The following is a 26006-nucleotide window of genomic DNA, read 5'->3' as shown; positions in this document are numbered from 1 at the left end:
AGCAAGAAACAGTTAGAATGGTCATCGCCCCTTTTCCACAAGATTATGGAACGGACATTGACAGTGGGGAACTGTAACAGGGAAGAGCTAAATCGGACTCCATGTTAGATCTGTTTCTTTGACTTTAAACTTTGCTTTTCATTGCTTTTGTTATTATAATCATGCATAATGGCCTGCCTCAGGGAACCCTGCCCCTCTGCCTGAACATCAAGTAAAGTGCCTTTGTTCAGCTCACAGGAAGACAATCTGACCCTGCCCACCTGTGAATGGCTGCAGGAAAGAAGAAATTAACACATCCCCTCCTATTTTGCAAGATATATGGTCTTTTTACTTTACTTCCTCACCTCCTCCCCCTCTCTGTTCCATAAAAGAAACTGGCATCCAGACCCCGATAAGATTGTTTTTTGGGGATCCTAGTCTGCCATCTTCTCGGTCTGTCGGCTTTTCGAATAAAGTTATTATTCCTTGCCTCAACACCTCGTCTCTTGATTTACTGGTCTGCCGTGCGGCAAGCAGAGCGAACTTGGACTCGGTAACATACCTTCTGTCTATTAAGGTCTATAGTTACCTATCATGACCAGTGCTTGCATTTCTTCTGCGAGGATTTCCTCACCACTCCAACTCTTCTATTTACCAGGAACATTTATTAATATCATTACTTATTTGCTTATCTACTTCCCCTTAAAGGGGAGAACAGAGGTGATGTTTTACTTGAATATCATCACATTATATCAAAAGCCAAAGAAAGTACCTGACACATAGTAGATGCACAATATATTTTGTTAAATTTTGACGAATGAGGGAATGAGTTAATGAAAGAAATGTGGTTTTGGTACATATTTAAGAACATAGGCTTTGCAATATAACAAACACAAATACATGTTTACTGTTTGAATATACGGAAACGTAAAGACAATTTTCACTAATGAACGTGTTTGTATCTATTACTAAAGGGGTGACTACATACTAAGGTTAATACATTTATGAGCTGCTTTAAAAATCGTTAAGATCTAAAATATAGAAAATTTTCAGATTTCAAAACAATACCATTCTTTCACATTAGTTCAGTAATGGTTTCAGAGAAAGGGAAGGAGCGAGGAAAAGAGAGAGCTAGGGAGGGACAGGAAGCAGAACATTCAAGAGAAAAAGCTCCTACAAGGAAAGCACAGGTTCACGAGGAGAAAACTGCTTAGGCTATTACTTCAAGAAGGGAGTTCAAACTTGCTTTTTCAAGTTTCAGATTTCTTTGTATCCTGTTGCAATATTGTGATTTATAAGAGATGTATATTTGGTCTTCGTCCAGGATTCCTGACCCTTAGCTCCCCAAACCCTTGGAATTTCTTAAGTGCTGAGAATGACAAAAGTGTCTCTTGTTGTGTTAATGAAATGACTTTAGGACCCCACCTAAGGGTGGAGGCTGGTTGCCAGGAGAACCAACCACAGAATTAGAGTTGGAACTTGCAGTTGCAACACCTGACCTTCCGGGGAGAGGCTGAAGGTTGAATCAATCACCCAGCGGCCAACAATTTAATCAAACTCATGCTTCTTTAATGAAGCCTCCATAAAAATCCGAAAGGACAGGGTTCACAGAGCTTCTGGGTTGGTGAACACGCGGAGACTGGGGGAAGAGTGTCGCTCTAGGAGAGCAGGCAAAAAAAGCTGTGCGCCTATCCCCATTCCTTGCCCTCCACATCTCTTCTGTCTGGCTCTTCCTGAGTTACATCCTTTTATACTAAACTGGTGATCAAGGAAGTAGGAAATTAATTGAATCTGAAGAGCGGGTCATGGGAACCTCTGATTTATAGCCAGTAGTTCAGAAGTAAGGTAACAACCTGGACTTTGGACTGGCGCCTGGAGTCCAAGGAGGGGTCGTGGGAAGCCCAATCTATTGCAGCGGGTCAGAAACACAGGTAATGACCCGGGCTTGCAACTGGCGTATGAAGTGGGGGGTGGGGCAGTCTTGTAGGACTCAGTCCTCAACCCGTGGAATCTGATGCCATCTCCGGGTAGAGAGTGTCAGAATTGAGTTGAATCATAGGGCACCCAGCTGGTGTCAAAGAATTGCTCGGTGTGGGGAAGCACTCCCCGCCCCCCATGTTGCAATTGGGTCCCTAATTCACTTGTACAAATGATGCATTTAGGTCTTTACTACAGACATAACATCTCTGGCCTATGAACTGCATAGATTCCTTTCACATATTCTGGTAGACTGATTTAAATTGTTGATTAAATTGTAAGTTTTTATTAATTATATAGGCCTAAGTAGTGAAGGCATTGAGATACAATGTTGGCTACAAAATAACCACTGATATTATGAAGATATACTATCTGCTGCCTGATTGCAAACTTGCTGATATCAGAAGGGCCCCTTTTGATTCAAGTTCACCAAAGCTCTAGTAGGCACATGGGGGAGGACGCTGGAGTTTGTATGCTAGATAAGGATAAAGTCAAGAACAAGAAAGTCAACAAGCCATGGCTGGAAACTCTGGGATTTCAGGGGCTGAGGTAGCAGAGAGAGAGCCATAGCCAGAATTTTCCTCCACAAGGTTTTAGTAATATTGGAAATCAATCAGTAAAATGTACTAACAAATTAGCACAAAACATTCTACTAATTTTGAAAATCAATGCCCTATCCTAGAACTGATTTCCCAGAAATTAAGAAATTCTGCCTTGAAGATGTGGTTTCTGCTTACCATCTCATAGAAGTGAAATCTATTTGAAAATATTCCTTATATATGGTAAATAATATTTTGTGTTCTGTTTATGTAACTGTTTTAAAAGTTAAATGAGATTTATACCTCTTCCAATTCCTCAACCAGAGGATCCAAAACAAACTAATATCATTTTATTGATTTAATTACTTCAATGATCCACAATAGAAAACAACCTATATATCTGCTTGTAAGGCCAGCAGGTCCGGGGAAGGGCCCAGGGAGTCAGACAGAAGCCCCCCCAGGGTGGTTGATGCAGCCGAACCCACGAGTGGCATCAGCCCGGGACTTTCCACCTGCTCAGGAAACAGACCCAGAACTTTCCACTCGGCCCCGGTCTTCCCGCTCCCCGAGGGGCGGAACCAACGGCTCTGAGGCTGATGCAACGGACACCTGACATTGCCACAACACCCGAAAGATTACCAAAAAAGGGGGCTGCTTCACACAGCAAGCGCCTCCCCTGCGTCCACCCCTATAAATTTTGTTCGCGCCCGCAGCCGGGCGCGACTTCTCTGGCGCCTTTCTCTCTGACCAGTGAACCTCGCCCGGGAGCGTTCCCAAATAAAGCTTGTTTAAGCTCTCCTCCATTTTTGGTGCCGTTCCTTACATTTGGTGCCGAAACCCAGGAGGGGTACCCAGCCCCACAAATTACCGCGGGGCCACACCCCCACCCCCCAGGGAACGACCGGGGACCTCTGCTCACCCACCCGATCCGGCAGAAGCGGGGTAAGTTCCTCCTTCGTTCCCCTCGACCCCCAGGGGTCGGACTACCTGTCCTTAACCGCGGCCGCGTCAGGGACTCCTCCATCCTCCCTCCGAGCCTCGGGCGATTGTGGAGACGTCCCAACCGCCTGACTGCTCTCCGATCCGCCGTGACCAGAGATTGAGACCAGAGACGTCTCTCTCTTTCTCTGTTCACCCGGGGACAAACCGGAGGTCATGGGGACTTCAGAATTCAAACCAGATCCTACGGTACCCCGGGGTGTCTCCTAGTCAACTTTACAAAACTCGGCTTTTCTCAAGATCTCCGCCGCAGGCGGCTCATAGTTTATTCCACCGAGGCCTGGCCACAGTACCCTCTAGACAATCAATCTAAATGGCCTCCTGAAGGGACTTTCGATTTCAACATCCTCCGCGATTTAGATAACTACTGCCGCAGGACGGGTAAATGGGCCAAGGTCCCCTACGTCCAGGCCTTCTGGTATTTACGCTCCCGCCCTTCCCTCTGCGCCGATTGTTCCACTTCCCAGATCCTTCTTGCCAAACAGACATCTACTACATCCAAGTCCCTAATTTCCTTTGACGATGACCCCTCTCCACTAGCCGACCCACCCGAATCTCTTGCCTCTCCCCACTCCAGAGCTCCTCTCCAACCCCCACCCTACCCTGGACCGGCCCCTCTCCCTCCTGAGCCCACCCCAGCGCCCCCCACCACTCCCCCGCTTCCCCCGGCAACCTCCCCCTTGGCTTCCCCTTCCCTCACCTCTCTCTCTTCGCCCCTCTCCTCGCCAATCAGCTCACACACCCGCTCTCACCACCACGACTCCCAAGACCCAAACCTTCTCTGTCCCTTAAGAGAGGTGGCCGGAGCGGAAGCATTAGTTAGGGTTCATGTTCCCTTTTACCTCCAAGATCTCTCTCAAATAGAAAAGCGATTAGGCTCCTTTTCTGCCGACTCTCCTCCCGCTACATCAAAGAATTTCGCTACCTCTCTCAAGCTTACGATCTAACCTGGCACGACATCTTTGTGATCCTATCTTCCACTCTGACCCCCGACGAGAGGGAACGAATTCAAACTGCTGCCCGAAACCACGCAGATCAGGTCCACCTCACTGATAACTCTATGCCCGTCGGAGCCACTGCCGTTCCTGGCACCGATCCGGTCTGGAGTTATCAGGACAGCCAAGACGGTCGCCGCAAACGCGATCTAATGATCCAATGCCTCCTGGCTGGTATGCAGGCTGCCTCCCACAAGATTGTCAACTTCGAAAAGCTAAAAGAGATAACCCAAGAGCCCAATGAAAATCCAGCCGTTTTCCTCAACCGCCTTACAGAGGCCCTAATTCTACACCCGCTTGGACCCTGACACCCCCGCAGGCGCAACGGTCTTGGCCACCCACTTTATCACCCAATCAGCCCCTGATATCAGAAAAAAACTTAAACGGGCAGAGGACGGCCCCCAAACTCCCATCCGAGACCTGGTAAAAATGGCCTTTAAAGTCTACAATGCCCGTGAGGATTTGGCCGAGTCCAGCCGACAGGCTCGGATGCACCAGAAGGTGGCCCTCCAAGCCCAAGCCCTTGTAGCCACCCTGCGGCCGGCCATCTCCCATGGACAACATCCACGGGACCCGCCGAAGGCAACCCCACCAGGGGCCTGCTTCAAGTGCGGAAAAGAGGGGCACTGGGCTCGCCAATGTCCCAATCCCCGGCCTCCTTCCAAGCCCTGCCCTGGCTGCGGGCTAACAGGCCATTGGAAGAGTGACTGCCCTACGGCCGGCCCTCCCTCAGCGCCTCCACGTGGAGGGCGGACCGAACCGACGGCTCCACCACTCAAACTCCTGGGATTGGCTGACAACTGACAACACCCGGACTCGAAGACCCCCATCACCCTCGCTGAGCCCAGGGTAACGCTACAGGTGGCGGGTAAGTCCAGCTCATTCCTGGTGGACACAGGGGCTACCTATTCAGTCTTGCCTACATATTCTGGGCCAGTTTTTCTTTCCCAGATCTCGGTTATGGACATCGACGGTAAGCCGTCCTTCCCGCTCTAGACCGGCCCCCTCTCATGTTACATCGACAGGCTCCCTTTCACTCATTCTTTCCTAGTCATACCGCCCTGCCCGGTTCCTCTGCTAGGTCGTGATGTTCTCTTCCAATTAGGGGCCTCTCTCCAACTTGCCGGATTTGATCCTAAGGCCTCCTCCTCTCAACTCCTGCTCCCCCTCCTCGTTCTGGCAGCAGAGCCCTCTCCCTCCTCTCTTCCTCCTCCCATCTCCCCCAACAGGATAGACCCCCAGGTCTGGGATACATCAAAACCCATAATAGCGACACACCACCCCCCTGTCCTAATCCGTCTTAAAGACCCCTCCAAGTTTCCATCCAGGCCCCAATTCCCCATTTCTGAAACTCATCTAAGGGGCTTATGACCTATTATGACCAGACTCTTAGACCAGGGGCTCCTCATCCCCACGGACTCTCCCTGCAACATCCCCATCCTGCCTGTCCGCAAGGCTTTAGGAGATTACCGCCTTGTCCAGGACCTCTGACTGATCAATGAGGCGATAATTCCCCTCCACCCAGTTGTGCCAAACCCATACACTTTGCTCTCCCATATTCCCCCGTCCACCACCCATTTTACGGTCCTCGATCTCAAAGACGCCTTCTTTTCTATCCCCCTACACCCTGATTCCTACTTCCTTTTTGCTTTCACCTGGACAGATCCGGATACCCAGGCTTCCCGCCAGCTTACCTAGACGGTTCTTCCCCAGGGCTTCCGCGACAGCCCCTACCTCTTTGGCCAGGCTCTGGCGTGGGACCTTGCTTCCTGCCCTCTCACCCCCAGTATAGTCCTCCAATACGTGGATGACCTCCTCCTCTGTAGCCCATCTCTCAGCCTCTCAAAACAACACACTGCTGACCTCCTCGGCTCTCGCGGCTATTGGGTCTCTCCAACCAAGGCCCAACTGTCTACACCCTCAGTAACCTACCTGGGGATTCACCTTACCCCCACAACAAAGAGCCTGACAGCCGACCACACCCAGGCCATCTGCGACCTCCAACCTCCAGAGACAGCTGACCAGATTCTCTCCTTTCTGGGCCTAACAGGATTTTTCCGACACTGGATCCCTAACTTTGCTCTTCTTGCTAAGCCCCTATATTTAGCTGCTAAAGAACCCCCCCAAGGACCCCTTACCTCTCCCTCCACTGTTCGACGGGCCTTTCTCACCCTCAGAGACACCCTGATATCCTCCCCTCCCCTTTCTCTGCCTAACCCAGACCGTCCTTTCCACCTCTTTGTAGATGAATGGATTGGAATAGCTACCGGACTCCTTGCCCAACCCGTAGGGCCTTCCTATCGCCCTGTGGCCTACCTCTCCAAACAACCTGACCCAACCATTCAGGGATGGCAACCATGCCTCCGAGCTTCGGCAGCAGCAGCCGAGCTGACCAAACACTCAAACTGACCCTGGCCCTCCCGCTGACTGTATTTTCTTCCCACCGACTGGCCGACCTCTTTGGCCATAAATCTCTCTCTCTCTTGGGCCCCTCCCGCATCCAGGAATTCCACCTGCTGTTCATAGAAAACTCTGCTATCTCCCTCAACCTCTCCCCCCCCAACCCCCCCCCAACCCCCGCCTAAACCCGGCCTCCCTCTTGCCTATCTCTGATACCGGGACCTCCCCTTCCCACTCCTGCCCCCAAGTCGTAGAGGCCCTCAGCCCGCCGAGGGAGGGACCCTTTGATACTCCACTGTTAAACACTGACCGCACCCTCTTCGTAGATGGCAGCTCAATACTCAGCCCCGACGGATACCGCCGGGCCGCCTACGCGGTAGTAACCATCTCAACCATTATCGAGGCCAACCGCCTCCCAGAAGGGACAGCCTCTCAAAGGGCTGAACTGATAGCACTCATGCGGCCCCTCGACCTCTCTAAGGGCCAAAGGGTCAATATCTATACAGATTCTAAATATGCCTTCCTGATTGCACACAGCCATTCAGCTCTTTGGAGGGAACGCGGATTTTTGACCACCAAGGGTTCCCCGGTGGTCAACGCCTCCCTCATCGCAAAACTTCTGGAGGCCCTCCAACTGCCTGAGGAGGTGGTAATCATCCACTGCAGGGGACCTCTAACCCAATAGCACAAAGTCTCCCTCTAACCCAATAGCACAAAGTAACTCAAAGGCCGGCTCCGTGGTCCGCAAGCTCACCAAAGAGGCCCCTCCAGCTCCGATCTTGTTCCTCACCACCTCAATCCGACCCGCATACGACCCCTACGAAGAGACAGCCCTACTATCCAAAGGGGGCCACAAGGCCGAAAAAGGATGGATTTTTATGGACAACAAAGTTGCCCTCCCTTCAGCCCAAGCGGCCAGCCTCCTATCAGACATCCACAAGTCCCTACACATTGGCCCGAAGGCGATGTTCCGTTTCCTAGATCCCCTCTTTTACATGCCTGGACTCAGAGATGCCATCTCACAAACTCACGCGGCTTGCCAGACTTGCGCGTCCGTCTCTCCACAAGGAGGCCTACGACCCCAAATGCCTACTCACCAGATGCGCAGACACCAACCTGGCGAGGACTGGCAGATTGACTTCACCCACATGCCCCGCTGTAAACGCTTCCGATATTTGCTCACTCTCGTTGACACCTTTTCAGGTTGGATTGAGGCCTTCCCAACGGCCCGAGAAACAGCGGATACGGTCGCCACCATCCTTCTCCAACATATCATCCCCCGATTTGGCCTGCCGATCTCCATCCAGTCGGACAACAGACCCGTCTTCTTCTCTCAGGTGGTTCAACAGATATCCGAGGCTCTTCAGATCACCTGGAGACTCCACCTCCCCTACCACCCCCAGTCATCCGGTAAGATTGAGAGTGCCAACGGAATCTTGAAAGACCACCTCACCAAGCTGTCCCTTGAGGTCCGTATCTCGTGGCCCGACCTGCTCCCCCTTGCCCTCACCCGAATCCGAGCCTCACCTCGGACCCCTACTGGTCTCAGTCCATTTGAACTGCTCTACGGCCGCCCTGTTCTCCTCCATAACTTACCAACCCAAAACCCACCCTTAGCTTCCTACCTCCCCTACCTGTCTCTGCTTCGCCACCTTCTACGTGAGCACACTGACCGCAACCTGCCGACGGTCACGGTCTCTGAAACTTCCTCTCTCCCTCTACAACCCGGCGATAGCGTCCTCCTCAAAGAATTACACCCCCAATCTCTCAAGCCACGGTGGACAGGCCCCCATACGGTGATCCTCACCACTCCCACGGCAGCTAAACTCTTGGGACACCCCTCCTGGTACCATGTCTCCCGCCTTAAAATGGCCCCAACTCCAGAGACTTGGACGGCCCTGCCGCTGGGTCCCACGAGATTATGGCTTGTCCGTCACCCTGTCTCTCCTCCTGCTGCTCCTCCTGCCACCCAGGACTCACCGGATGTCCCTATGGCGCTTCCATGTCCACGGGACATGGCAAGCTAAAGGTCGGACCCACGCCCGAGTCCTGGGCACGGGAAACTGCCAACCAGATGGGTGCCAGGCCCTGGTAACAGTCCAGATCCCCATCTCTAACATAGAAGGTGTTCCCCTGGGATGGTCCACCCCCGTTGTCTGCTTCACTTACGATCAGACCCGAGACTACTGTCAATGGTGGAATGAGACCTATGGGGGGTGCCCCTATCACTCATGTAACATCCATGTGGCAAAACTAGATACCAGGAGCTCGCTCCGACAATCCCACCTGCTCACCAGAAATGGCAAGGGTCAATTATTCATCAACATCAAAGATCCCTGGGACACAAGATGGGTAAAAGGGGTACAAGGAAAAATCTACCAGTGGGCAACTGATGCCTACCCCATGGGCTCTATCAGGGTCTTCCGCTCATACGTCAGAGTGATCCCTGAAATTATCCAGCACTTGAGCGAGCAGGCCACCATGGTCCAGGAGACGGAACAGGCCCTAGAACGCCAACTACCCCACCCTGACCACAAGATGGACCCTTTTTCTCGGTTGGTCCTCATCCGCCAGGGGGTGCAAATGCTTAATCACACCGGGATAGGCAACATCTCTGACTGCTATCTATGTGCCTCACTTGGCCGACCACCATTGACTGCTGTCCCACTCGACCAGCCCTTCACCTCTACCCTCCTCAATTCCTCCCAGAACTTACCTTTTCCCCCTTTAAGAGTCCCCATATTTCTTGATTTAGAAAAAAAGAACCTCACAATTTGCTATGGCAGCCGCCCAAACTTAACTAATGATGCACTCCCTTGCAATTCATCCCTCCCTGTAACTACGCCAATGGGGGTCCCACCAGGCTTGTTCTTTTGGTGTAATGGCTCCCTTACAAAAGAGGTCAACTCTTCCTCCCCCTTCCCATGTATCCCTGTCACCCTTGTTCCACAACTCACATTATATGGCCAAGCCGAATTTCTCTCACTTACCACACAACTTTTTGGCCGACAAAAAAGGGCCATCTTTCTCCCTATGGTCGCAGGCTTTTCCCTCGCCTCGTTGCTGCGGGCATCGGGGGAGGAGCCCTAACACACAGTGTCTCAACGTCCCGTGACCTAGAACAGAAACTCCAGCTAGCCATCGAGGCTTCTGCCGCCTCCATCACCTCCCTCCAGCACCAGATCACCTCAGTATCTCGAGTTGACCTCCAAAATCGACGCGCCCTGGACCTTCTGACAGCCGGCAAAGGAGGTACCTGCCTCTTCCTACAGGAAGAGTGCTGCTACTACATCAATGAGACAGGGGTCGTTGAAGACAATGTAGATGCTCTCCGACGCTTAAAAGAACTCCAACGCAGGCAGCGACAATCCACCTCCCCCATCCCCGATTGGTGGCGGTCCACCCTCTATACCTGGCTAACACCAATCCTAGGTCCCTTAATCCTTATCTGCATCCTATTCATGCTTGCCCCGTTTCCTCAGGTTTCTCCACAGCCGTATACAAGAAGTCTCTCGGGTGGCGGTGAATCAGATGCTCCTCCACCCATATGCCTTACTACCCACAGAACCCCCCGCTGCCGCCCTCCCCTAACCTCCGGACTGCTGGCCGCCCGACTCCCTTCCGGCGCCCCCGTACAGCAGGAAGTAGCCAGAGACCAAACGTCACCCCATTACACCAAAGAAGTCGGGATGTAAGGCCAGCAGGTCCGGGGAAGGGCCCAGGGAGTCAGACGGAAGCCCCGCCAGGGTGGTTGATGCAGCCGAACCCACGAGTGGCATCAGCCCGGGACTTTGCACCTGCTCAGGAAACTGACCCAGAACTTTCCACTCGGCCCCGGTCTTCCCGCTCCCCGAGGGGCGGAACCAACGGCTCTGAGGCTGATGCAACCAACACCTGACATTGCCACAACACCCGAAAGATTACCAAAAAAGGGGGCTGCTTCACACAGCAAGCGCCTCCCCTGCGTCCACCCCTATAAATTTTGTTCGCGCCCACACCCGGGCGCGACTTCTCTGGCGCCTTTCTCTCTGACCAGTGAACCTCGCCCGGGAGCGTTCCCAAATAAAGCTTGTTTAAGCTCCCCTCCGTTTTTGGTGCCGTTCCTTACACTGCTGATTAGAATAATTAAAATCACCTAAAAAGATATATTAAAATATTTTTGGGGCTTCCCTGGTGGCGCAGTGGTTGAGAGTCCGCCTGCCGATGCAGGGGACACGGGTTCATGCCCCGGTCCGGGAAGATCCCACATGTCGCTGAGCGGCTGGGCCTGTGAGCCATGGCCGCTGAGCCTGCGCGTCCGCAACAGGAGAGGCCACAACAGTGAGAGGCCCGCGTATGGAAAAAAAAAAGTGATGAATATATATTGTTACCAGCAAGTAAATTTATAATAATAACATATTAAAGTCATAAAACCTATTATTTCCCATGGGTTTAAGATATTTCTTGCATAGGACATAGGACTGAATATATATGGCATATTTTCCCTTCCTCAGCTTAATGAAAACATTTTATATAGTAAAAGCATCAAATAATGTATAATATGTTTTATACAATATAGTTCAGCCTAGGAAAAATAATATATATTGTAAATAGTGCAAATATTTTTAGAAGCTACAATTTGGTGTAGCTGGCTAGTCAGTTTCTATAGTAATTCATTTAACCAGAACCTTTTAGAAAATGTTGCTGGGTTGATTTAAGAATTTATTAACGATTAATCTGATTGGTTCCATGATATCCAGTTAAAAATTCTTCAGGCTATAATAACAGCTTTACTTCCTTCCTGCTTTTATTATTTTAACTTCAAATAAATGGTTAAAAATATAAGGTTTATCAATATGCTAAGTTGTCATTAAAATGATTTTCTGGCCTAATGACGATTCTGAATTCCACATTATTTCTCTCTCTAATCTTGTATATAGCAATCATTCCTAAGGCCTATGGCATTTTCTCATTATTCAACACTAAAGAATTTAAGACCACATAATAGTATTCTCATTCAGGTATGCTGACTAGCCTTAGAGTTGCAAGATGTATACAGTGTCTATAAAGTTGTAGAAAGAGTCAATGTGTGAAAATGTTGGACTTTTAGTACATGATATGCCCTTTTTGACAGCACATCAAAATGGAGCAAAAAACATAAAGATGTTCATACTTTAACTCAGTGATCTCACTCTTGAGAAGAAAATGAAATAGATGAGAAGTTGAATGCATGCTATTCCTAATAGAATCTTATAACAAATAATGGAAAACCATCTCAGAGGCTAACAAGAGAGGAAGTAGTGATTAATGCAATAACAATATCTGAAATAGAATCTATGCTACAACCTTTAAAAATAAAAATAAGACTAGGCAGTAACATAGAAAAGTTTATGATATCTGTTAGTGGTTTCCACAATGTAATGACAATGATGTAAAATAGATATTAATGTAAACAAGCATCAAATAGTCATACATAAAATGAAAATAGTTATTAATATTTATTATTAATTTTAATCTTATTGATATGTCACTTTTAAAATTAAAATACAATAGGGTTACTTATTAATCACAGAATTTATTTTCTAACTTCTAGAAGATAGTGCTACTAAGTCCAGTTGGAACACAAAAAGACCTGTGGGTTTTATTTAAGTTAGGTGTCCTGATGAAACAGGACCATTTTGGTGACTCACAGATACTTCCAAAGGGGTCTAAAAGAAGAGGATAAGAGTTATGAAAGGAGGAACATCCAGGAGAGTTGTTGCCTTTTGTTTTAGGTGGACATTTTGGCTGTTAAGGCTCTTCTAACTCCTTATCACTACCTATGTCCTCAAACATTCTTAGAATGTTTAACTTCTGCTATAAATTTCCACACCATATCTTTTAATCCCAATCAGTAGGCTGACTTATGAATCAGATAAGGAAAGTACAGTATTAGAGATCCAAAGGCTGAGGTTTCCAAAAAGGAATTAAGGTAAAATTGAAGTGAATTAAAAAAAAAAAAGAAAAATTCTGTGGCAAACTCGAAGGTTACAGTAGGGGCCGGGAGATAACAGAAACAAGTGCAGCAGGCTGGATATAAGTAATTGGGAGCGAGAGGCCCTGTGGTGAACTGCAGTTTGCCCTGTTTAAAAGCAGCAGGCACTACATAGATCCAACAGGTTGCTGACATGCATGAATGCAGACTTAGGGCTGCCAGATATTCAGAATCCTTCAAGGGAGCCCAGAAATACAGCTGTTCAGGTGAAATCTCCTGAGTTTCTAACTGTTGGCAACTAACTAGAATTAGTTTTAATTTGTCATTCCCTGCAATAGCCTAATAACAGCTGCCTTTGGGCTTATTTTGTTTCACAGAATTCCTGTGTACCACCTCTGACCTATAGTTAGCATGCAGGCAGGGATTTCCCAAAAGGATGATCTTTATCTGCCAGAAGTCACATTTTCAATTGAGGCCTTTCGTAGAAAAAATAAAAAATATTAAGAAAAAAGAAAAATGCTAAACAGAGAAGCTAAAGTAAGTTGTGAGCATGCTGGTAAGCACAAATCAATAAGGGCTTACAAACTATAAGAACATTATGCTAAGACCTTAAATGTTCCTGAGGAGCAAAACCTTAGAGGATTTTACTTTTACATTCTCTATGGAGACATTCTGAGTCACTACAAAAGGAGATCAGCCCAAAAGGCTTTTTATAAAGATGGCTCCCTTTACTGAAATTACATTAAAAATGATCAGAAGAAAATGACAAAATTTGACCAAGATGGAATTGCTATGAGCTACCAAACTGCAAATAGGACCTGACTGTGTGTGTCCTGTGTTGTGCCTGTTGCTAGTTTCCCTTCAGCTATCCCATTCCTTCGAACTCTCATTTTCCATCCTTGACTGTTGTTAAAAGGAGGTCGCTGGAGACTCCTAAGAAATGATTGTCTGGCTGAGTAAAGAAGGAAACCGAAAGAGAGGTATAAAGGCATTTTTACTTTAACCGTAGGAATTTACCGTCATTAAAGTTAGACTCTGCGGATGGGTGGGAGTGAGTGGTTGGAAGGAAGGGGAGAGCTGTCTATTCAACTCATCATTTGCATCACATGCACCCAAGGAAAAAATGTTTACCTGGTGGAGCCACGGTTAACCTTTTTTCCTTGCTGAGCCGGTGCCCTTGGATGAATTCACTCATGGAAGGGGGGCCCTTCAGAAGAAATGATTCTGTGGAGGTGGGATCAGGGGGAACTCTTAATAAATTCTGTAGGTAGGAAGCCCCTGAAGTCCTGGGACGGCTCTGATCACAAAGGGAAGGTGAAAATTGTCTTGCAGGAGATCCAAGAAAATACATATAGGAAACAAAAAAGTTTTACTTTAATTACCTTTCAAAGCCTCACCAGTGACAACATTATTTATATTGGCATTTAAAATTTTTTAACAAGTAAATCAAGATTTTCACTAAATGTTTAGTTTCCATACCAGGATACAACCCTATTTGGAAACTGTACTGGATACTGGAAAAGAGATTTATTATAGTTAGTCAGTTTGAACCACAAATAGAAAATATTTATATTGTTTGATTCTTAACTGAAAACTCCTAAAATAAAAACTTTACTATTAACTGAATATACAGGGTAAGAAATTCAACATCCAGGACTCTGGAAAAAGGTCATAAAATCAAGCGATTAAAAACCATACAAGTGACTTTTGGACAATATTCACATAACAAATGAAAAAGCACAAAAACCTGCTTTTAAGAAAAAGACTATACATATTCCATTCTATTTGACCTAAATAGAGACATCTCCTTTCAGTCAGTCACCAGTTTTCGGAATATGGACAAAAGTTCCCCTAAGAGAACACATTCATATCCTTGCCTCCTTAGAGAGAAGCTGGTAAGTAGCACCATTGCCATTAAAACTATCACCCATGTAAAACATAGCTTCATTCTTAATATTGACCTTTTTGTTGGAGGTAAGGGAGAGGCATATTTATGCATACAAGGAACAGCAAAAATGTTAACAGACACTTGAAAAGTATATTATGGTTAACCAAGAGATGGGGTGTGGGGGACAGAAAGGAATAAATAAACACAAGTATCCAAAGGTTTTAATTTGGAAAAACCAACATTGGCAAGGCCCATTTATACACCCACTCCCAGTTTTTCCCTTCCTTTCCTTCCTCCATCCTCCACAATAAGAGCACATTAACTTTTGCAGTTAACTAAAATCTGGCCACTGCACCATACTATGAAGATCGCTGCATGCATACCTTTTCCTCTGAGTGCCACTGCTGACCCGAATGTTGGGTGTCTGTGGGCCCTGACTATGCAGGAGGTAAGTGTCTATGGTGGGCACGGTGACTGATGCCTCCCCACTTACTTTAGGGCTGCCGATCTTGCTCTTTCCAAGTTTGCCTTTGCTGCGACGGGACTGCTCATGGTCAAACTCTAAGTCCTCCAGCCGCTGGGTCAGGGCGAGTTTTTGCTGGATAGCCATTTGTAACAAAGTGTTTAGAGTCTTCTTCTCATCCTCTGCAGCTGCTAACTGTCTCTGCATCTCATCCAACTGTGTGACATATTCATCACATCTGGAACCACAACAGAAAAGTGGTCAGGAGAAAATCTTGGTGAAATTAAGTTTGGAACTTAAGTTGAAAGTAATGAATTTTACTGGAATTTAGATATTTGGAACACTGGTCTTCCTAGATCACAATGGAAGTAATCTATTATAGTAGAAAACTGGAAACAGAGCAGGTTCAATAACTGATAGTTAATCTATACAATGAAGTATATATGGGGACATTGTTAATAGGTGGCATCTTAAACCCCAGAGACAGAGTTATTGTGGTTGCAGAAGAACCAACAGTACAGTCTCAGGTAATGTTCACAGCATTGTAGATGTGTTACAATAGCTTTATAGTTTATGCCTGTAGCATGCAAAAGAATAATAATATTTGTAAAGAAAATATGTACTTCTTTATCTATATTTATAGGTTTTATTTTAATTGAGTACAGATTGTAGTTGCTATTGCTTTCAATATGGCAGATTTGCCTGAATTAGAAACCTGAGTATCTTCCATGATTTCCCAAACAGATGATAAAGCAATAGGTGCAAACCAAGATTTGCATAGGGTTCAAAACAGATATAGCCAGCTGTCAGGAACATCTTTATTCAGGTTTGATACTTGTGCTGCAGCAGGAGGATAAGCTCGGTGGTCTTTTTTTCTACCAAAAGTAACACCTAAGCATATGTACATTTGGAAGGAAGAATTATTCACAAAATTATTCAGAGTTTTTTCTGCATTTATTTACCTACTAAGATAGTAAGAGCTCTCCATGAATCAGAAGATAGTTAATGACTTTCTGGAGTTACCCAAAATGTATTGTACAAACTTTGAAATTAACACAAGACTTTTGGTATTTTAAAGAAAGAACAGACTTTGTAGTGAAAGAACTTGAGATCCAGGTGGGTCCCATTTTCTTTTTTTTTAAAATATAATTTAATTTAATGTTTTAAACAGCGGGTTCTTAATAGTTATCTATTTTATACATATTAGTGTATATATGTCAATCCCAATCTCCCAGGTTCCATTTTCTTTAACACTGAATGTCAAGAAGCATAGTAGGAATATCATAAGAAAAATCAGGGCTTAGTAAAATAAAATGTGGATTTCAGGACCCTGGATTTATTTTAATTGGTTAGATAAAAATATTTTTAAGAATACTATGGAGTAAGGCAGTTAATATACCTGAAAAAACAAATTTCTGTGAAAATGCATTATTTGAGGATAATAATTCTTATATAAACCAGATCGAGACTTTAAATGTCCCTTTAAAAATGTTTTGATTTCCTTTACAAAGAGGGGGGCATTGTGCACTAAACCCATTCTCCATCCTGCCGCCCTCCACCGCCATAGTGGCCAGAGGTGTGGACATTCTACTCCCCAACCTCTACTGTGCTCAGACCCAGAAGTCAGTTCCCTTCAGTTCTCCTGTAACCTTGTGGTGTCTTAGGCCCTCGGCCACCTCACTGCTATTTCCAAGAGTCAATAACAAAGTTTGAGTTTGAGCCTTTTCTCTTCTGACACTAAAAGGAAGCTGGACAGATTCCAGGGCTCAGGATTTTTTTTTTACATTATATCAGCTACATGTAAGTAATTTACTGAATCTGTAAATAAAGCATAAGCATAGTTATGCTTTGTGAATTTTGTACCAAGTTTGCATCATATAAAATATAGAACTATGTTTGTTTTGGCACTGAATTGTGACAGCAAAAAGGAAACTGCAACACTATATTGAGCACCTCAAGATTTTGAAAACGTTGAATCAATAATTCTTAACAGTCATTTCAAGTCTAAAAAATAAAATATAGTGGTGCTTCATAACAAAACTGGTGGGGGGAGGTAGTAAGTAATATTTGTCTAAATAATTAGTTGGGCAGTGTGAAAAATTTGGTGATATATATAATTACATTTTAGAAATTATAATTTAATTCACACTATATTAAAGTAAGTAATTAGCTGATATGATGAATATTAATCTTCATTACAAAGTATCTTTTTCACACAAATACTTGCTAATGATGAACACTTTTATGTATACAGAAATAAATGTCAGTGATGATAATGTAATATTTAGCTATTTTAGGAAGTGAGTTTTTTCCCCCTTATTGGAGGTGTTTTTTTTCCTTTTTTCTTTCTTTTTTTTTTGGTCTAATTCTTTTGGGCACATAAGGCTCTAGAAAAAATACCTATTATATTAATTTAAAAACACTTGTATGGGGAATTTCCTGGGAGCCCAGTGGTTAGGATTCTGCTTCCACTGCTGGGGGCCTAGGTTCTATCCCTGGTTGGGGAACTAAGATCTGCAAGTTGTGCGGCATGGCCAAAAAATTAAATTTTTTAAAAAATTAATAAATAAAAACACTTGTATGTAGAAGAATTGCTTGATCCAGTGTGTCCAGTAGAGGGCTCTGGAAAACAGCACAAAAGATTTTATCTTAGATTTGTCAGAGTGGAATCTCATGTATTTTCTTTACACCTTGCCCTTTTAGATGGCAGACTAAGTAACACTCACGATGCACGAAGATGAACATGTGCATTTTGAAGTCTTTTCCCCATGTACCACACCTAATCTCGCAAGAAAAACTATTACCTTGTTGCAAACATTGCTCTCAGGGATGAGAAAGTTGCTGCATCTTCTTTCAAAGCCTTCAGTTCATTTCTAAGTTTCGTCATAGTTTCAGTCACCATCGCTTTTTCGTTTTCATATTTGTTCTTGAGATTAGCTAATGCCACCTCAGCTGTCTAAAGCAGAAAAATCACAATGCTTACAATTTTCATATCAGGAAAATCTATCATACACATTCTTCATGCTGGGTCTATTTCTTTCATAAATAAAAAATGAAATTGTCTAGGTTGAATTTTATATAAACATATATATGTACTTCGGACATAGGGCAATTTTTTTATGTCAAAACATAAATGTGAATCTATAATGTGGATAAATTGCCCTAGAAGCCAGCTGTGAACCAGAGTCACTATCAAGATCTAAGGGAATGATAGTAGTTCAGTAAATATTTAATGCAGATTGTTGAGAGTGTGGGATTTTCAGATATGAAGGGAGCCAAAATGAGACTTTATACAAGAAGGGTTTTATCAAGGAGAAGTTAGTGAAGAAGCACAGCTTCCAGTCAAAATACAATAGAACTCAAATATTCTTTTGTCACCTGTGCTTGGTGGGTTTGAAACATATAGAATAAAAGACACAGGTCATTGCAATTTATAACATGAGTATAACAAACTATAAATCCATATTATATATTTAAGGAAAAGAATTAACAAAGAATCAATTATTTCCTAAGTCTTTGTACACAACTTCTTCAAAACAATAAATTATAGTCAACTTCTTCTTCACAATCTCTGTAAAATCAGATTCCAAAAAATATATATACATATATTTTAAATATAGAATGTTTCACAAATTTGCGTGTCATCCTTGTGCAGCGGCCGTGCTACTCTTCTCTGTATCGTTCCAATTTTAGTGTATATGCTGCCAAAGCAGGCGCCAAAATATTGAATGAATTAAAGTATTTGTTTGAATTTGGGATTTGGGCATGTTTAAGTTCTTGGAATTAAGAGTGTTTCAAATTGAGAACTAGCCCGACACACAGTAGGAAATAGAAACAAATAAAAAATGTTGGCTAAATCAATGCATGAAATCAATGTATATTTAGGGACTGCCTAGTTGATGCATAACCCCCATGGTATTCATATTGAAGCCAAACTGGATACACACCATTTTTACAAACTGTTAACTACAGTTTTCAGAGTGTGTAAAAATATTCAATACTAATGAAAAAAGCCCATTACTAATGAAAAAAATCCATTAGTAATGGGATTTCCCAGGAAGACTACTGTGGTTTTTTAACATTTCTTTTTGTGCTTCAAGTGGACAGCTTCAACTTTCTTCTACAAAGTGCCAATCCATTTATAGAGATAAATGGATTCTTTTTTAATTAAAACACTATTGGATAAGGTAGTTTATTAATGTTTTTATTCCAAAGTCATAACTTAATAGTTTTTTTAATTTTTATTTTTAATGTAACTTAATAGTTTTGATTGTATTTAAATTCAGATTAAAATGAGAGGTTACTCATAAAACAGTTTAGTATGTTCCGTAGTGCTACAACTCAGTAGAAACTTTAGAAATGTTATAGATTCAGAAAGTTATCCAGAATGCAGAAATCGACCTGGGGAAAAATGGCAGTTGTTTGATTTTTTAAAAATTTAGACACATGATCATTTAGAACAGACAGTTAAGTTTAAGTTGTGAAAATGTAGATGTAACAAGTTTGTAAACACGTGGAGCTACATACATGGTCAGTTATCTAAGGGGAAAAGAGAGGAAAGTGACAGAGAACAAGATCTGAAACAGACGTACAAACTCATTTATTGTGAAAAATGCCCCCAAAGGACTCAGCAATGTTTGTAGACTTTTGTCCACAAAACTGCACAAAGCTTTTTTGGAATTAAGAAAGTGTAAGTATCTCTAACGCATTAGCAGATTTGCTGACGTCTGCATTCACCACATTCTCCCAAAGTTGATTTTCTAAATAAAAAATCTTGTTTCCAGCCACAGAGGTCTAGATCTAGGATACATTAGTTACTTCCTTTGCAATGTTCCCGCAAATTGGATTACAGCATGTACAACATCAAACTGTAATTATCTGTTCTATTCTGACATCCCCAGAAGTCTGTGAGTCTTTTTCTGGAAGGCAGGGACCATGTATTGGCCTTCTTTGAATCTTTAGCATCCATCACAGTTTAGTATACAGATGGTCCTTTGTAAACATTTACTTATCTCATCAGAAGACACTGTGCTTACAGAAAACCTTAAGGTATATTAAAAGTCATAGAGAATGCAGAATGCCTGTTTTAATAAAAACAGGAAGATTCTCTTTTTTTCCTCTATGACAGAATTCTTAGCTTAGCCTTAATAATAAGTATTCCACAATGTCTAAATATAGTGGATGTCATCTGTAGAGACCTGAACTATTTATGGCACACAGCATCACAGCAATAGCCCTAACGTCATTAAAATGTAAACTAAAGACATGGCTAGAAATGTGTTTACCTTTAATTTACTGAGACCATATGGGCTGTGACACTAATGTAATGCAAATGGTACCACAAACTACTATGAAAATAAAAATTCAGCCAGGAATGCTTTGAACTGCTCTGAATTCCTATGGCACTGTTTATATCATTCTAACATGCTCGATGATAGGTACTATCTTGTAAATAGTTACAGGCATGTATTGAAATTCTACTAGATTACTAGTCATTTGTTTTTGCATCCCTACTTACTACCTGCCATGAAATATGGAATCAATGAATGCTTATTGACAAAGCAGTCTCTCTTGGCTGATCAACCATGCTTATCTGTACTTCTATGTCAATTAAGCATCTTGACACTTCTATAGATCTAGGTTTCTAGGTCAGTAATATTCAAACTTCAGGAAGAAGTCAAAGAAGTTATTTGAATGGCTTGATCAAGAATGCCCAGGATATTATGTCCTTGATGAAGGTCTTCTAAGCCTTATCTAATACGGTATTAGTTATTCATGACCACTAAATAATTGGGTCTTTGGAAGGATATGGTAACAAATTCTTTATTCTGACCTCAAACTGGAGTCACATCTCTCACAAATTCTTCAGTCATCCTAATCTTTTCTAATTCCCTGAAGTGATAGCACAAAAATAAGGTCCTATTTTGCCTTTAGATTTGTATAAAGCATGATTATATAGTGCAAACATTATTACTGCTTGTGGTATAGACCTCCAAATTCTATCAACAGGTGTATGGGAACTGAAGATAAAGATGGAAGAAAGCGGCAATGTAGATGGCATGATAATGGTATGGTTTCCCCCAGTTAAAGGCAAAAGGGAAAGGAAGTCTGAATCTGAAATTAACTTTCACTCTCCAACACTAGCATTGCTCACATTTGCAGGAAGGTATTTGATGTTTTGTTGCTTCTTTTTATCAATACCCTTTATTCAGCACCCTTCTCAAAGGTATCTTTCAAGTCTCACTTTCCAGAGAAAATAACAGAGGTTAAAAATATTTTCCCACCTATATGTCATAGCACTGTCATCCAGAAAAAGCTTGAGGGTGGAAACCAAATTCAGACATCAAGGAGATCTAGGAGTTAGGTAGGATCATGTGGTAGCATTCCTACTTATGCCAGAAGGACAAGATCTATGGTTAGGAAAAATTCTCTACTGCTTAAGCTCTGACTGAGGTGAATTAACATCCCAAGTGGACCTAAATTTCAGATATGTGGTTAGTGGCAGAGTTAGTGCACATTCTATTTTATCTCTATCTCTACCTCTCTCTCTAGAGAGCTCCCCTCTGTTTGCTCTAGCTGCCTGCCAGGGTGCCTTTCTCGCTGTCTCTGCCTGGTGTAAGCTTCCATGCCAGACTACTCTGCATCCCCCCATCTCCTATTTCTACACTCAGTGATTGCTGGGCTCCAGGTAAGTACCGCCTGGACTGCCTTTCTACATCTGCAACTGGATCTTCTCTGTTCCTGCTTTAATTTCCTCACCTCTACCTCTACTTAGTGGGGCATAGCTACTCTCCTGTTTCATCCATTCACGCACTTCAAAGAAATTATTACATTCTGATCTGGCTCTGGCCAGTTTATTTTATTCCTCTAATGACCAGGAATCTGAACTCTCATCCTGATGGTGGTGGACACTCAAAAACATTTAGGAATAAACTAAAGTGTTGGCTAGCATGGCTCATTAGTAGAATGAGATCACCTGTTTGTTGGCTTTCAGCACTGCCCTCAGTGTGGCGATCTGCTCCCGTTTGGTGCTCAGTAGGGACTTAAGCTTGAGGATCTCTTCCATTAGGGCTTCTTTGTCTTTATCAATCATGGGGGCCAGCTCCCGTGCTGCAGCTCTTTGACGAGACAGTTGCAAGGACCGGTCCACAGCTTTCTGCAGATGTTTGATTTGGTCCCGGATTATGGCATTAAGGTTGTAGATATTCATTGGTTCTTTGCGGATGTCACTTGTGTCTAATACTGGAGATGATGGTGGGGCAGTAATAACAGGAGAGATGGTGGGAGTCTTGGTTGGACTTGGTTCTTTGCTGGCCTCTGTGTTTTCTTTTGAAACTGGTTCAGGTGAGGTCCTTGTTTCTACAGGGGATGACAAACCCCGCCTGGCTAACCGTGGAGACAAAAGTCCCCTGGGATCATCAGGCCCTTTCAGGCTGCCACTACGGGTGACTCTACTTTGCCTATAGTAGTCCAGCATGACCCTGTTAGGGGTTTCATTATTACACAGACATACATGATGGTAAAGCTGAGCTAGCTCCTCACTAAATGTCACCAACTCATCCTGGGCTGTATTAAGGGTATTGTGATTTTCATTGGCTATGCTGGTCATCTTTTGCAACTCCTTCTCCATATGGGCCATCTTCTCTCCACTCTCCTTGGTGGTCTTCTCAAGGCCTGTAATCTGCTCATCATACATCTGGATCTTACTCTCATACTTCGTCTTCTCTTCAGTATAGTTTTCTACAGATTTATTATATTTCTCCTTTAAGGCCTTAATTTCAGCTTTCAAATCGATCACCTCAGTTACTGCCACCCTGTATTTGCATTCAAGTATCTCTAAGCCATTGATGTCCACCTCGTAGTCATGGGTCTCCTCTCCCGAGTCCTGGCCCTTTTCCCCGTCCAGCTGCTTGAGCTCCTTGCTGCTCTGCAGGCCCCTCATGGCATTAACGTGCTCCGTGAGCCGGTGCACCCGTTCGTGCTGCTCCGTCAGTGCCCCCTTGGTGTGTTCCAGCTGCGTCTGTGACTCCTGGAGATTGGCCAGAAGAATGGCCTTTTCCCGTTCTACCTGCAAGGGCAAAAGAAAGTCTCTGAATGACTTCAAAGCAATGTCAGTGATGAGCTTGACCCATTCACATTTGGACATGTATATGTTTTAAAAATGCAGAAGAGCCCATGTTTCCATTACTACAAGTTGAATTGGAGTGTTTTCTTATTTCAGCAGTTCTGGTAACTCAATCAAAAAGTACATCATTCCAAAAGAATTATGCTCTGCATATTTACCCACCCAAATTCTCATGCATTATACACAAGTCAAATCTGGGCAAGCTTCAGTTTAATAATCTATAAAAGGAGCATAACAATGCCTGTCTCGTAGGGACATTTGGATGATTTAGTAGGACAGTGAATTTAATGCTCAAGGTATTATAATGTTAGCTGTTGTTAACATTTGGGTAACTGTGGTCCAATTCCCATGACCAAAATGCTTCTACATGGCAAACACATCTGCTTTACAAATTTGTATTTGTATGTGCAAAAGCAACTCTTTCATCTCAGAGTCAGGATATATTTGAATACAAATCCTCTTAGCTGGGTTTCATTACGTATAACAGATTGTACTTGCTTATAGCTGAAGATGAATTGACTTATCCAGACTATTGGGCAATAATTTTAAGTGAAAATCCAGGTAATTATGCAACACAGTATTTGATGAAAAGCCAAGACATTAGAATTTTTGATAAAAGAGATGGAAAATCTCCTAAATATTCTACTATTGGTATTGTATACAATCTCAATGAAATGGACTGTTTTTTTTCTTTTTCTCTTAAAAATTAAGTAAATTTGGTCTGAAAAATCTAAATATCATTTGATTAGTATACATGAATACAATACGCATAGCTGATTTCAAAAAGCTCTTCAATAGGAAAAACTTTTGGATAAAACTAAAAACTGGATGAGAACAAAATGTACTGAATGTGTCTCAGGTTCGTTTTAGAGGCAAAAGTGTTATGATAAATGAGATAATGCCTTTAGGAGAGCTTCCAACCTGGACTTTGCCAATTCCCATTTAACATAAACATTTTCTAAGCCCCAAAGTATGTCTACCAATTTCTTCATGAGAGCACCTCCAGAAAACATTAAATAGAACACTGTCTCCTTCATATGTGTATGTTCCACATATAGTACTAATTTCCACACTCAATACATTTCTGGTGGAATCATTTGAATAGGGAATGATGTCCAAATTTTATACACACATACATATGTGTGTATACATACAGGTACACACATACAGGTGTGTGTGTGTGTATATATTTTTTCTGGACAATTGAGGTTGGTCTGCCCACCCCCTCCAAAAAAAGATAACTAAATTGTGAATAATTTTGTATAATTCTGCCATTACATTTTCCCTCAGCTATTGAGGCCTGAAGTACCTTAAATTGTATTTGGATTTCAGACAGCAGGGCTTAAACTATTTAAGATACATGGTACTCTGAATTATTAAATGCAAAGCACTTTAAAGATTAAAATTACTATTCATTCTAAGTGTATATTTTAATCTCCATTTGTGAAGAACTTATTCAAGATAGACTTGCTGAGTTAACTGTAACCTATAATTATATATAAATAATATATAAACTTCTACAGTGACTAAGAATAGTTGCCTTATTTCTCTTCTTACAATCTCTGTCTTCTATCTGAAACTGAAGATTTTACTTTGCATAGTAGGGTTGGTTGTTTTGCCAGAAAACTTGAATGCATAATTTGTAAACTCTGTAGTCTGGTGTAAGTACACAATATATTATTATTATTGTTATAATTATGCAGCATAGAAATTTTTATTATTATTATTTTTTGGCCACGCAGCATGCAGGCTCTTAGTTGCGGCATGTGTGTGGGATCTTAGCTCCCTGGCCAGGTTTCGAACCTGTGCCCCCGAAGTGGAAGCACGTAGTCCTAAACACTGGGCCACCAGTGAAATCCCATCCCATAGAAATTATTATTATTATTATTATTTTTAAAGGCAGTTGGAATGACGGTTGGAGGGAGGGGGATGATTTTAACATTTATTTACTTATTTATTTTGACTGCACCGAGTCTTAGTTGTGGCACACGGGATCTTTAGTTGCAGCATGTGGAATTCTTAGTTGTGGCATGCGAACTCCTAGTTGCGGCATGCATGTGGGATCCAGTTCTCCAACCAGGGATCGAACCTGGGCCCCCTGCATTGGGAGTGTGGGGTCTAACCCACTGGACCACCATAGAAATTATTTTCAATTTTGCTGAGTGTTTACCTTTTAAATAAACACATTTATATGTATTGAGTACTGATAGATTCTTCTTTTGTGAAGGAACAAAAGAAAAGACAGCAGAATTTGCATGTTTATATTAGGACTTTTATAGGAAAAGAAATAAAATCTGTTTTATGAGTTATTAATTTCCATAAAGTCTTTATCCTGGTCATCTGACTTTCAATTTGACACCTGAATGACTGGTGTGATTTTTGTAATGTTATACATAGTATGACTATGTAAAATAGAACTCAGAAATAAATAACATTCTTCTCTGCTTGAAGTGAAGTAACACTGGCAAATCTGTGCCCTGATGAATGAGAGCTGTGAAAAAAGATCAGCCTACAACCAAGAAACACAAGGTGAGGGAATCCAGCAGTTGGAAAAGAAGGTAATATATTTTGGAGAGTGTGGTGAGAAGGAATCTCTTCTCTCTGTCCGTCTCTCTCTTACACACACACACACACACACACACACACACACACACACGTATATGCAAAAGTCAGTCAGCTGGACAAAGA

The 26006-nt window shown here is 43.3% G+C and overlaps 1 protein-coding gene across 10 annotated transcripts in view; it reads right to left on the bottom strand.

Moving 5' to 3' along the window:
• The window catches only part of BICD1 (BICD cargo adaptor 1), a gene marked incomplete at both ends in the record, with an annotated part of 208901 nt that overhangs the window by 25941 nt on the left and 156954 nt on the right, over nucleotides 1–26006 (bottom strand). For 4 of the 10 annotated variants that reach the window (XM_082851090.1, XM_082851091.1, XM_082851092.1 and 1 more), the window contains 3 exons: nucleotides 15224–15431; nucleotides 17998–18149; nucleotides 22170–23261. In XM_082851090.1, the coding sequence (XP_082707216.1) occupies nucleotides 15224–15431; nucleotides 17998–18149; nucleotides 22170–23261 (1452 nt within the window). Of the gene's footprint in view, nucleotides 1–13973; nucleotides 14168–15113; nucleotides 15432–17997; nucleotides 18150–22169; nucleotides 23262–26006 lie in introns of those variants that run through there. The other 6 variants (XM_082851085.1, XM_082851087.1, XM_082851088.1 and 3 more) reach the window with 5 other exon arrangements.

This window comes from Leucopleurus acutus (assembly GCF_964270905.1).
Source record: "Leucopleurus acutus genome assembly, chromosome: 11".
NCBI lineage: Eukaryota > Metazoa > Chordata > Mammalia > Artiodactyla > Delphinidae > Leucopleurus > Leucopleurus acutus.
This window is presented reverse-complemented; position numbering and strand designations above follow the sequence as displayed.